Source organism: Macaca fascicularis, chromosome 8, assembly GCF_037993035.2.
Source record: "Macaca fascicularis isolate 582-1 chromosome 8, T2T-MFA8v1.1".
In the NCBI taxonomy this organism is placed as follows: domain Eukaryota; kingdom Metazoa; phylum Chordata; class Mammalia; order Primates; family Cercopithecidae; genus Macaca; species Macaca fascicularis.
The window spans coordinates 43,232,827-43,246,957 of NC_088382.1; the positions used below are offsets into that span (position 1 = coordinate 43,232,827).

The 14,131-nt window shown below is 35.7% G+C and overlaps 1 protein-coding gene across 1 annotated transcript in view; it reads right to left on the bottom strand.

The window, feature by feature from the left end:
• Window positions 1-14,131, bottom strand: part of LOC102125672 (disintegrin and metalloproteinase domain-containing protein 2-like) — a 121,693-nt gene that overhangs the window by 20,284 nt on the left and 87,278 nt on the right. The window contains exons 12-15 of the mRNA XM_045398178.2: window positions 10,349-10,532; window positions 8,066-8,164; window positions 7,761-7,956; window positions 2,720-2,825 (exon numbers count right to left, since the gene is read on the bottom strand). Coding sequence (XP_045254113.2) covers window positions 2,720-2,825; window positions 7,761-7,956; window positions 8,066-8,164; window positions 10,349-10,532 — 585 coding nt within the window. The remainder of the gene's footprint in view (window positions 1-2,719; window positions 2,826-7,760; window positions 7,957-8,065; window positions 8,165-10,348; window positions 10,533-14,131) is intronic.

The following is a 14,131-nucleotide window of genomic DNA, read 5'->3' on the forward strand; positions in this document are numbered from 1 at the left end:
TGGAAGTTGTTAAAAAGTCATACAGACTTTTGAAAAGGATACATTAACCAACTCAAAGGGATTTTCAATAGTCAAAATTAAGATAATTTGAGAAAGTATCAAAATAAATAACGATAGTAATGTATTCTATCCTATTAAATAAAATAACAATTACTGTGTCTAAACTGATACACATAAATACATAGATAAGTAAATAAATAAAAGTTTAGAAGTGTCTGCTTCTTCCTACAGTACATTTCTAGCTAATAAGGGCAAAGTCAATAATACAGTTAGAAAATCACTAATGGATTTTAAAACTGGTTAAAGTTTGAGGAGAAACAGAATACGCCCAGGGTCTCAATACAACTCCTCCAAAATTACATGTTAAACCCAAAAAGAAAACAGTAATTTCACAGTTGAAAGATTTAGAGAATAATGACTTTATCAAAACATTTAACCTAAAATGTCCAATACTGAAAGAAAATGGCACATACCTTTTAAAAAACCAGGGTACAACAACATCACTTCAGTGACAAACATGCCAAAATGTATAACTTACATATAATTATGAAAAATTTCAAAGAAACCTAAATTGTGGGAAAATTCTTTTTTTTTTTTTTTTTTTTTTTTTTTTTTTTTGAGACGGAGTCTGGCTCTGTCGCCCATTCTCGGCTCACTGCAAGCTCCGCCTCCCGGGTTTACGCCATTCTCCTGCCTCAGCCTCCCGAGTAGCTGGGACTACAGGCGCCCGCCACCGCGCCCGGCAAATGTTTTGTATTTTGTAGTAGAGACGGGGTTTCACCGTGTTAGCCAGGATGGTCTCGATCTCCTGACCTCGTGATCCACCCGCCTCGGCCTCCCAAAGTGCTGGGATTACAGGCGTGAGCCACCGCGCCTGGCCAGGAAAATTCTTCAAATTACTTAACTGATAGTATTTTTAAAAAACTAATAAAAATAACAAATAAAAACAAAAACGTTCCAAATGAAAGAACTCTAAAAATACATTATGAGTAAATATAAATATCTGACACTGGGTTTGTTCCTGAACAAGGAAAATAGCCTAAAATTACTCAGAACAATGAATGAAATTTCAATATGAACCATGTTTGATAGCTATAATAAGTTATGTAAGAACATGTATTTATTTTCAAGATAAACACACTGATATATTGAGGAATAAACAAGCACAGTTTTCATCTTACACTCAAACGGTTCAGAAACGTAATTATGAAGAGAGGAGAGGAGAGAAAAGTTAGAACAACAGAAGGGTAAAGCAGTAGGAAAAATGTAAACAACCTGTAAACCTAGGCAAAGGGTACATGGGAATTCCTTGCACTATTCATGAAAACTAGAAATTTGTTACAGAAGTTTTACTTTACTTTTGAAATAATATCAACATAAAATTTTACAACAAAGGAATGGGTATCAGTAACATTCTAGTTCTAATTTATTTATTTATTTATTTATTTTTGTGGTGGAGTCTCGCTCTGTCACCCAGACCGGAGTGCAGTGGCGCGATCTCGGCTCACTGCAACCTCTGCCTCCCAGATTCAAGTGATTCTCCTGCCTTAGCCTCCTGAGTAACTGAGATTAGAGGCACCCGCCATCATGCCTGGCTAATTTTTGTATTTTTTGTAGAGATGGGGTTTCACCATGTTGGCCAGGCTCGTCTCTTAACTCCTGACCTCAGTTGATCCACCCGCCTCAGCTTCCCAAAGTGCTGGGATTACAGGTGAGCCACTCCGCCCGGTCTTCTAGTTCTAATTTACAAAATAATAGTAACAGATAATAGTTAGCACTCATATAGTACATACTACGTATCAGTCACCACTCTAAGTGTTTTTCATACAGCATTTATGTTTCCCACTGGCACCAAACTGGTGATGTTATTAATATTCATATTTTACATATAAAAAATAACTGAAATACGTGCCTGAGGTCACACGAATAGGTAAAGAGTGGAGTTAGGATTTAAAACCAAAATGTCTGGCTGTAGAGCACATATTCTTAAAAACCACGCTCTGGCCGGCCGCGCTGGCTCACGCCTGTAATCCCAGCACTTTGGGAGGCCGAGGCAGGTGGTTCACTAGGTCAGGAGATCCAGACCATCCTGGCTAACACGGTGAAACCCCGTCTCTACTGAAAATACATAGAAATTAGCCGGGCGTTGTGGCGGGAGACTGTAGTCCCAGCTACTCAGGAGGCTGAGGCAGGAGAATGGCGTGAACCCGGGAGGCAGAGCTTGCAGTGAGCCGAGATCGCGCCACAGCACTCCAGCCTGGGCGACAGAGTGAGATTCCTTAAAAAAAAAAGAAATAAGAAAAAAAGAAAAACATGCTTTGCTTCTTAATTCATGTATTTTAACTTCGTTATTAGGAGAATTGTCATGCTTTGTAAAAATTAAAGTAATAGCGTCACTGCACTCCAGCCTAGGCAACAGAGTGAGACTCCGTCTCAAAGAAAAAAAAGGAAAATTAAAGTAATAGCATGTATAATAAAAATGATTACTGATGGGTAATTAATGTACCTGTATGAAAATTAAACACTTTGTGGAAAAGTACAAGGGATAATTTGGGTACAGGAGAGGAGCAATGTGTCTATGATATTTATAATTTGAATAAACATGGTCTTACTTTATGTTCAGGGGATATTTTGCTTACATATAAACTTAATTGTTTGATGTTATTTTCAAATATAAGGTGATAAATAGAAGGTCTAAGACAGATTTCTGAAAACATACTCAGCTTCACACTGTGTGTATCCTGAATCACCTATACCACAGTTTCCAGATACATCAGTCTTTGAATTAAGGTAAGAATAACATTCTGTAGGACCAAACTCTGCTTCTGAAAATAAAAAGGTGTGGTTAGTCATATCAAACTTATATTAATTAAAAATAAATAACAAATACACTTAAAATTCTGAAATGGTTTAACATATTCATTGTACAAAATAAGATCATACTATAACAATCAAAATAAAAACTAGATTTAAGATCACACAAAACCACTTCAATGAAATGTTTAAAAATTGAAAGGACTCTGGTATGCTGTCCAAAGACATATCCTAGACATACTCCAGAGGTAACCACTGTATTCAGTTTAGCCTCTAATCATAGTAAGTCTATAAATGCATATCATATCTATTAGCAGGCAGGAAACTTTTTTCCCATATTGATTTATTTGTCCATTATCAGTTTTAGCATGAATGTCTTTTCAAGTCAAACCACTAACCAATTATCTTATGTTTTACATCATAATTTCCTCAGACCAGAAATATATTGGAGTCACAATTGATTCATTCGCCCCCCCATCATCAAATCCACATGCATAATCTGTATAATTTTAATTATCATAAGATCCAACCTACATGGCCAGGCACGGTGGCTTACGCCTGTAATCCCAGCACTTTGGGAGGCCGAGGCGGGTGGATCACAAGGTCAGGAGATCGAGACCAGCCTGGCTAGCACAGTGAAACCCCATCTCTACCAAAACTACAAAAAGAAAAATTAGCCGGGCGTGGTGGTGGGCACCTGTAGTCCCAGCTACTCCGGAGGCTGAGTGAAGTCTCACTAACAGAGTGGACAGACTCAGATCTCAGCAGCAACCCACAGATGCTGTAGTGAACTGAAAAGTAACAGTTCATTTTGTCCCAGAGGTCATTTGCAAAGCTGGTTATGGGTAAGAGGTCAAAATTTTAACCTTGGCTAGGGTAGCAAACCATTGCTGGTAGACAAAAAATAGGCCAAAACAGAGAAATAAAGCCAAAATCTACAGATCAAAATGAATTTTAGGTATCCAAGAGAAACTACTGAAAGGCAGTGTGATGATACATTTTATGTGTCAACTTGACTAGGCTATAGTCCCAAATTACTCAATTAAACACTAATCTAGGCATTGCTCTGTAGGTATTTTGTAGGTGTAATGAAGTCTACAATAAGTTTATTTTATTTAGGAAATATTATCCTAGATAATCTGGATGGGCCTGATTTAATTGTTAATAGTTGGAAGACCTTTAGAGCAGGCTTCCCTGAAAAAGAAAAAAATTCTACCTGTGAACTTCAATTTATGCTTAAAATTTCTATTCTGCCCTTTTAATTGTCTTGCCCTACAGATTTCAGGCTTGCCTAGCCAGCCCTACAATCTCATCTGCCAATTATTTGCATAGATACACATTCAAAATTCTATATACAATAAAATATCTCTATATCTATATCTATCTACCTACAGAGAGGAAGAGAGAGTGCAGAATTACATATCCAAAGAATTCTGTTTCTCTGGTGTAGTTCTGGTTGATAGAATTGATAAACAAAGGGGTCAGTGATGTTTTAACTTGGGCATATTCTCATTTGTTCTGAGTGTCTCATGATAGATGAAAGCCAGCAGGCTTACAGTTAATGAAGACGTCACATCTCTGTTGGAGCTCTGTTAAAGCACTATGCCCAGAGGCAGTCAATAATTTACCAAAATATCTTATCTAAACTTTCAATTCCCTGGAAAAATCTCTACTACCAGGTGGCTGGGGCTACTTGATTTGATTTAGAGCTCAGTTAAGTGAAAAAAAAATGGAGAAAAAAAAAATCTTGACTTTCAGAGTGAGGTAAATTAGATAGGTCGGTCATGGCATCCCTTAAATGAGAACAAATTTGCAAAATAGATGGCGAGAATAAACCTCCCAACAGTGCACAAACTGCATCCTGGGATACTGGTTAGAACATCCTGCAGCAAGGAGATAAAGGAACATAAGGGAAAACGCCCAAATTGGTTCAAGCACAGAAACCCATGATTTGTGTCCTTGGAGTGACCTATGCTCATTATAACAGTGAAAAAGGCACCCTTGGGTGGAGAATTAAAATGCTAATGAGAAATGTGATGCATGTACTAGCATGTACAGCAATAGCACATGTGCATTCAGGAGACCCTTCACGACATGCTAAACAACAGTGCCCATGCCCACGCTCTTATGAATAATCATGTTAGACTCCAATAAAGGGAAGTTCCTCAATGCCAACTGACCCTCTTATTCTTGTGCAGTCTGCTCTGATGCAGCTATCAGAGCGTACTTTGCTTTGCAATGAACTTCTTTACTTACTTTCCCTTTGGACTTGCTCTCAAATTCTTTTGTGCAGTGAAGTAAAGAATCTGAACCGGTTCACTGACAACAAAGGCATTACTGAAATAATATACATCTGCTACCAACATCACCAGTGCCTAAGGCTGTGATTTCAGTTGAGACAAACAAGAGCTCACTGGAAATTTTAAAGAAATTCCTGGAGAGTTAGATGACTATATGAAACGGAATAACTCAAACCTATTGAGTCCTATATATGAAACGGAATAACTCAAACCTATTGAGTCCTGTTTTGTTGCAGTAAAAATTTAAAACCTATTGAGTCCTGTTTTGTTGCAGTAAAAATTTAAAAGCTGAGGACCTGGCACTGCCTCTTTGCATGACCCAATCAGAGCCTTTCTCATCTGTCTCATAGTTACCATCTGCCTATATAACCTGCCCCCAGATGCCAGCTTAAGGAAACAGATTTGAGCATTGCCTTTTGTCTCCTTGCTGGTGGACCTCACAATAAAGCTTTCTCTTTTCTTGGAAGCTGATGCTATTAGTATTGGCCTCTATGCACATCTGGAAGTGAACTCATTGCTTGGTAACAGTGTAACTGGATCTAAAAAGCTGCACACAGGCCAGGTGCGGTGGCTCAAGTGTGTAATCCCAGTACTTCGGGAGGCTGAGGGAGGCAGATCACCTGAGGTCAGGAGTTTGAGACCAGCCTGGCCAACATGATGAAACCCTGTTTCTACTAAAAATACAAAAATTAGCTGGATATGGTGGTGTGCACCTCTAATCCCAGCTACTCAGGAGGCTGAGGCAGGAGAATCACTGGAACCTAGGAGGTGAGGGTTGCAGTGAGCCAAGATTGTGCCACTGCACTCCAGCCTGAGCAACAGAGCAAGAATCCAGCTCCAAAAAATAAAATAATAATAATAATAAAAAGTAGCTGCAGACATACCTAGAAGAGTTCTGAGAACAGAGTTTTCTAGTCATTCCTAACTCTATGATGTTTACGTCCTGCACAAGCAGGAAGTAAAAGCTAAGGCTGTCTTATAAACTGCTTGAAGTTTGAATCTGTCTTCTCACAGAGATACTTTTGGCATAGGGTAGACAACATATAGCTAAGGCATTAAAAGAAATCTGAAAGACTATTGGCAGCCACTAAATATTGCGGATGTAGAGTACTCCTTAGGAAGCACTCTGGGGTCCATATAATGGAGAGAGAAGACTCAAATAAAAAATCTGAAATGAAACAGAAAACATTACCACTGATACTACAATGTTACCTTGTGATATAAAGAATTATAGGAGACATATATAAATAGAACAACCATATGCCAACAAATTTGATAACAGAAAAAATAAATTCCTAGATGCATCCAACCTACAAATATTAAATTATGAAAAAAATAGAAAATTGAAATACACCAACAATGATTGAGGAAATTAAATCAGTAATAAAAAAGTTTGTCTTTCACTCTCTCTTCTTTCTCTCTGCCTTTCTCTCTCTTTCTGTCTCTACTTTCCTTCTTTAATCTGAAAATCATCCACATTGTGGTACCAAATTACCCATTTTCCCAGGAGAACACTTTTTCATTTTGTAAGTTTCTTTATTTGCATCTTTGTTTTGTTTTTCTTCAAACCAACAGTCATTCCTAATTGTATGTTCATTTTGGTTATAGATAAGTGCCTTGCAATCCCTTTTTACGCAGAAATCAGAGTTAGACTTGTGACTTGTTCCAGTTGAGAATAAAGGTGCCCCACCTATTTGTTTCTATGAACATCCTAAATATTTCCTCTGTCAATATTTTTTCTGATATAGGGATGAAATACTGTTGGCATTGTTGCTGTTTCCATATTATTTAGCCAACAATTTTGTATATGGTTTGCACCACAGTTTTCTTTTTTGTTTTTAACGTCAGTGTACATCATGCCTCAATAACTTCAGAGTCCCTGGATTTTCATGAAACTTCCTTATTGTTTCCACAGGTGATTTTGTGCACCTGAATGTGTGTGCCTACATATGTGGTTTAAACTGTATTTATATGACAACTTATAATTCTTTTACTGTCTATAGTCATATTACTTATTCTATATTTACCAAAAAAAATGGTGAATATGAAGTAAAGGTATAGTTTGTGTTCAGTCTACTTTCTTCTTTCTTGAAGTCAGAAGTCCCATAGACTTTAAATCTTTCCCTCTATTATTTTGATGAAAGTCATTAACAACATAATGATTTCACTTTTAATTAAATTAATTTTTAATTTCTAGCTACTGATATTTTACTGATATTTTTTCTGGCAGTATTCTCTTTTTTTTTTTTTTTTTTTTGAGGTGGAGTCTCACTCTTTCTCTCAGGCTGGAGTGCAGTGGCGTGATCTCAGCTCACTGCAACCTCAGCCTACTGAGTAGCTAGGATTACAGGCGTGTGCCACCAAACACGGCTAATTTTTGTATTTTTAGTAGAGACGGGGTTTCGTCATGTTGGCCACGCTGGTCTCGAACACCTGACCTCGGATGATCTGCCCGCCTCGGTCTCCCAAAGTGCTGGGATTACAAGCGTGAGCCACCACACCTGGCCATATTCTTCTTTTTCTATAATTCTTTAGAATATTTAAACTAAATGTGACATTTTAAAAATCACAGTCATGTATCAGCATCTATTTCTGTTCAGTTTCCAGAAAAACCACATATATGAGAAATGAAATGATAATAAATACCTCCGCCAAATGTGTCCATACATTGTTTATCCCCATTCATACAAACTCCATCTATACAGACCCATTGATTCGGTCCACACGGATGCCCAGTCTGAATAAAGTGGTTTTCTGGACATGACGCAGATGTTCCATTGCAATATTCAGGGAGGTCGCATTCATCAAAGGAAGGCCTACATACTCTTTCTTGTGACATAAACTGAAGGGATGAGGTAAATGATATTGAATTAAGCAGAATGAGAATACATAAGCATAATAATGATAACTACTTATGTAGCTAACACTGAAATTGTTCAAAAAGCTCTTACTAGACAATTTTCACAGCATGGTCCTTCAGCACAATTTGAACCGGCTTTAAATCTACATGTGGCAGTATCACAGCATTTGGCTCCAAGAAGGAAACAATTCTGTAAGGCAAATCAAATGATCTGGAGTATTTTCCAACTTGTAGTCATATTATAGACATGTTCATAATGACAACATATTATATAACATACACATAGATGCTTAACTTACATGTTTGCAAACAGAAAAATAAAACCACTTACTCATTTACTTAACAGACATTTATTAATTACCTACTAATTGTCAGACCATGTGTTGCTCATATTGCTTAGAATAGGTTTGGTTACACTGATAAAAGGATTCTCTGAAGCCCTGGGGTCCACCATAGTCAAGTCATTGAGAAGAACTGGCTCTTGTAGATAGAGATAGTTAAATACAAGACGTAAAATAAACCGAAGTTATACTTTAAAAATTCTATTGTAGTGACTTTAAAAATTCTATTCTATTAGAGCCTTCTGAATCTAACATTTTAACAAGTTTCTGCATTTTGTGGTATATTGTTGATTTATTTCATTTTTAATTCTCTAAGTTCTGGAAAAATGATATTATTTCCGAGAATGATGAAGTCGTCACCTTTATATCATTCACTCATATCTTATTATGCCTTGTTTTATGCTTTAGCTCATCTATGCCCAGTGAATATGCTTTTAAAACTTCTATTACTAAAGTTAGTAAAAGCAATAGATAAGAAGGCTAAAAGACAATGCATTCTCTCTCTCTCTCTCTCTCTCTCACACACACACACTCTCTCTCTCTCTCTCTCTCACACACACACACATTTTTTAAATACCCAGAAATTTAAAATAGGATAAACTGGAAAAAGAAATTTGATAAATCACACAAAAATAAATCATGGATTTAGTAGTCTTCATATGAGTTGTAGCAAGATACTTACTCAAAGAACAGAGTAGTCAGTATTTTTCACAGTTATTCTATCTAAGAATTGTCACTGTCATTACTATCTACTGTAATTCTAGAGGAGAAAGTTATATCTTAGTGATTTAAGCCTCAATTATATAACATTTAGAGAGCTTAGATACATGACTGTCAAATTGAAGAAGAAAGTTTCAAGATGTTTCCATTCAAACCCAACCAAGCAAAAACAAGTGGGTGATGAGGAACAATTTTTTTAAAAACATATCACATATCTCAGGATCTATAAACATACCTTTCTGGTTGGAGGGCTACATGAGTGACTACTGTAGGGCACAATGAAGTCTACTTAGTCTTTGTGATTCTTTTGAGCCTGTACCATTCGCTGTGACTTTCAGTATCTCCTCCCCCTCATTTCATTCCCTTTATCTCTGCTCTCCTCACCTCCCTTCAACCCAGGCGCTTTCTCTAAGATTTCTGTGGTTTGGGAAAACTAGCTGTTCTTAATTATGTATGTTACAAATCTTTTTGACTTAAATATTGACCCCGATTAAAATATTCAAAAGCCACAAATGTGCTCCCTAGGTTTTCTTGCTCCATAGTGAAAGCTTTAAAATATCTCTTTATGAACAACAAAGGAATTTAGGTTAAATACTAGGTTTAAATTTTAGGCTTAAAAACTAGGAAAGTCTATACTGAAGAGGAAGAGATTGAACCTACATCAACTCAGTTGTGAAACTAGTGGCCTTGAACATTTCTTACATGAGAGATTAGAATGGTGCTTACCAGGGACTTCAGGGAGGGGAAAACAGGGAGATGACGGTCAAGGGGTATAAAGTTTCAATTCTGCAAGATGAACAGGTTCTGGAGGTCAAACATGACTACAGTTAACAATATTGTATCATATACTTGAACTTTGCTAAGAAGGTAGATTCTGAGTGTTCTCACCAGAAAGGAAAATTTTTTAAAAAGCAAAAGAAAAGGAAAAAATAAAATGCTATGGTGAGATTACAGATATGTTAGCTATCTAGATTTTAGTGGGCATTTCAAAATGTACTCATATACTCAATCATCAAGTTATATAACTTAAATATATACAATTTTAAATTGTCAGCTATACCTCAAGAAAGCTGGAATAAATAAAGGAAAATTACCTGTATATTCATACAAATCCACATAAATCTACAAAGCACTGAACCACTATACCAATATATATAAGTGCACTCATTAGTTGTTATAACACCTATACAGCCTCCTGAATCATTTGCAGAAAATTTAGCTTGATAAATTAAGGAAAATGGCAGTTTCACACTTGAATTAATAAGTAATTTTTGCTGCAATTTCAGTTCATAGCCTCCCAAATTAGTACCAACCTGTTGGGTCCCACAGTCACACTCCTCTCCTGCTTCCAGCTTTGCATTACCACACACTGCTTGCTGTTTGAAAAAAGGATCTAATCGAGGCTGATTGTGAAGACACTGGGACTTCTGTTTTGAAATAAAATGTGCAAAGTCTTCGATGCTGCAGTTACTAAAGATCTTCACACCACTGAAATGACTAAAGACACATCAAACTTCAAATTTTAATGTAAGGATTTCCATAAATTACCTACCCTTAGAATAAACCTATATAATAGCATTCCACAACAGACCAAATTCCCAAGTCTGTGAGTGTCAAAGCTTTCCATCTCTGTGCATGAGAAGTCAACTGTGCAAGCAGTAAATCTTTTAGTGGAAGTAAATTACTAATCCATAAAATTTTAATGGCTCTCCTATGACACTCATGACACTGTTCTCTCTTGTTTAAGCTCCTATTTTCCAAAGTGCCCCAATTGCTGTTTCATTTGTGCTCTTTCTTTTTATAACTTCTAAGTGCTGGGACACCCCTGCATTAATAAAGAAAACAGGATTTCCTTTTTTTTGTTTTTTTTTTTTTTGTTTTTTTTTTGAGACGGAGTCTTGCTCTGTCACCCAGGCTGGAGTGCAATGGCACGATCTCCGCTCACTGCAACCTCCATCTCCCCAGTTCAAGCAATTTTCCTGCCTCAGCCTCCTGAATAACTGGGATTAGAGGCGCAAGTCACTACGCCCTACTATTTTTTGCATTTTTTTTTTTTTTAGAAGAGATGGGGTTTCACCATGTTGGCTAGGCTGGTCTAGAACTCCTGACCTTGTGATCTGCCCACCTAGGTCTCCCGAAGTGCTGGGATTACAGGCATGAGCCAAGGTGCCCGGCCCAGGCTTTTCTTTTTTTTAAGAAATCTATATTTATTCATAGGTTATTGTATCCATGTCTATAGTTGCAAATAGCATCTATGCCCAATAGCTCTAATACTTGTTTCTCTAGCGTTATCACCAGAACTCCAGTCCAGAGTCTGATGCTTTATTCAGTGTTTCTTCTTAAGTGTATTTTATTGGCACCTTAAATATAAATTCCCTATACTCTTGAGTCTTCTCCCCAAAACCACCCCTCACAAAGTATAACACAGTGTTTCAGAATGTGGACTCTGTGGCCCATCAAAACAAATGAGTTAAAAATCTTGGTTTTGCCATTTACAGGTTGGTTGTCCTTGTAAAAGATTTTAAAATTATATGCATTTTAGTGTCCTCCTTTCAACATGAAGATAAATGTATTATTTATCTCATAAAGTTGTGAGAGTATTATACATGTAAAGTACTAAAAACTGTGCCTATGCATAGTTTGTACTCCTAATATTTTAAAATTCACTACAGGGAAACTCCAACCACCTAGTTGCTCGGGACAGAAACCTTGAGGTTATCTTATATTTCTCACAAACTCCTTATCTGCCAAGAAATTTTGTCAAATCTGTCTACTCTCTCTATATTCAATACGTGTTCCCCATAACAACTATCTACTCACAGACTTTCCTGTCTCTCTCATCAGAGGTCCTTCTCCTCATCAACCTCAACTCACTCTGCTCAAATAGGTGGATCTCTTACTGTCCTCTCCATCAAATATTCAACTATTTCCTCTGCCTGGAAAATGATTCCTTAGTATCCATGCATGGTTCCCTTTCATTCATTTCACATGTCTCTACAACATTTCCGCAAACAGATATTTCCAAGCACACTTTAAAAATACCACTTCCTTACTACCCTTTATTCCCCTTACTGACATTTGTTTTACTTCAGAATGTTTACCAAAAACTGAATGTTACTAATTCAATCATTCAATAACTATCTTCTGCTAGTTCTTTTAAAGGTGTGTACTATTGAAATCACTTGCTATAAATAATAGATTAAGTTTAATTTTGTTATAATTTTGATTATTCTAAGTAGTATTAACAATGTTTAAAAAGATTATAATCACAAGGATCTATATTTTGATCCTTGAACTTATGGCTCATCTTAGGTCAATCAATTGACTTCTATATATGTTCACTCATTTATTAAAAACTGAGAAATTTAGGCATTGTACAATGAAGTCATGCATTCAGCTAACAACCAGAGGCTCCATTATCAAGAAAAAAATGAGAGAATAGAGAATGAAAACATCCAGAAAATCTCTATAAAGAGATTTATACATTTAACAATGTTAAAAGGAATGTGATGAGTTTTAAGCTAATAAACTTGATGGTATCAAACTCCAGTCATTTGGATTTTCAAGGGAAAATGTTATTCACATGAAGACCTCGAATAAATTTAGAATTTTTGAACAAACTAACAGTGTTAGTATGACGTGTTTTGTGATCACAACCTGGTTGAACATTCCCTTCAGTTCCATCAACCTTAAATAATGGAGTTATTATAAATTGCCGAGAATTCAATGATTACTATCTAAATACAAGAAACCATATAGAAAAAAAAAACTGATAGAAATTTAATATTACTGAGACCCAGGCAATGAAAGATATGTTTACCATGTGTGAACTGGTTTATAGAATATACACTTTCTGGTAATAAAATTAACATTGTCATTAGAAAGTAAAATATCAAGCAGAATTGCATCTGATTAGAGTACTTGTTTTGCAGCTTGAATCTTTATAGAGATTTGCTGGATGTTTTTATTCTCTATTCTCTCATTTTTTTTCTTGATAATGGAGCCTCTGGTTGTTAGCTGAATGCATGACTTCATTGTACAATGCCTAAATTTCTCAGTTTTTAATAAATGAGTGAAAATATATAGAAGTCAATTGATTGACCTAAGACGAGCCATAAGTTCAAGTTCTAGGAGGTAATGAGATAGACATGTTTTTGTAAGCTCCTTTATCCTATTGGTCACCTTAAATTTGATTAATTGTTGTAATAAAAACTTCCATTAGGGATATGAGATTATTTTGGGAATGGAAGCCACTGTGTAGAAATATAGCATGAAATTATACTGTGAAATATCGCACAATTAATAGAATGGTAATTTCTCAAAATAAACTTTTCTTTGATTGTAGCTATTATTCCTTTGTGTTTTCTGTAACTTGCAGCAAAATCTAAATACAAATTTAATCCCAATGTAGATTTCAATCAAAATATTTGTTTATCAACCACATTTCAACCATTCATTTTCTCACTATAAAATTACAAAGTATTTGCAAAAGAATGAAATATTCTAGTGACAATACAATAGAAAATAAAAGTATGGAGCATCTTTTTCCTTAATTCATAATCAAAACATCAAAACATGTGTCTAATATTTTGTACTTTTAAAAAGGAAGTACCATTCGCTAGGAACAACATTAATAAAACCTATATTTAATTATAATTTTGAAGGAATTACTACAGGCATCTTAATTACTAACTGAAAACAGAAAAATAACACCTCAACACATTCTCTCACATTCTGTTGTACATGATGGAAAGAATCAATTTGAAAAAATGAAAAACAAAGAAAGACAAAAATAAAAACAATTATTAAATAAGTCTCATGAAATGCAAAAGATAGACATCTAGAAAGTATATTTTTGGACCGCAGCAGGTATTAAATCAGATAACAAAAAGATATTTAGGAAATCCACAAATATTTGAAAATCAACTAACCTACATCTAAAATAGCAAACAAAGAAGAAACAACAAAAACTTGAAAATATTTCAATTAACTGGAAATGAAACACAAAATATTAAAAATGTGTAGTGTGTAATTGAAGGTCAAGTTCTAGGAACTTGTGATTAGAAATGCAGAGCTTTAAAGGGTTTGCACAAAAA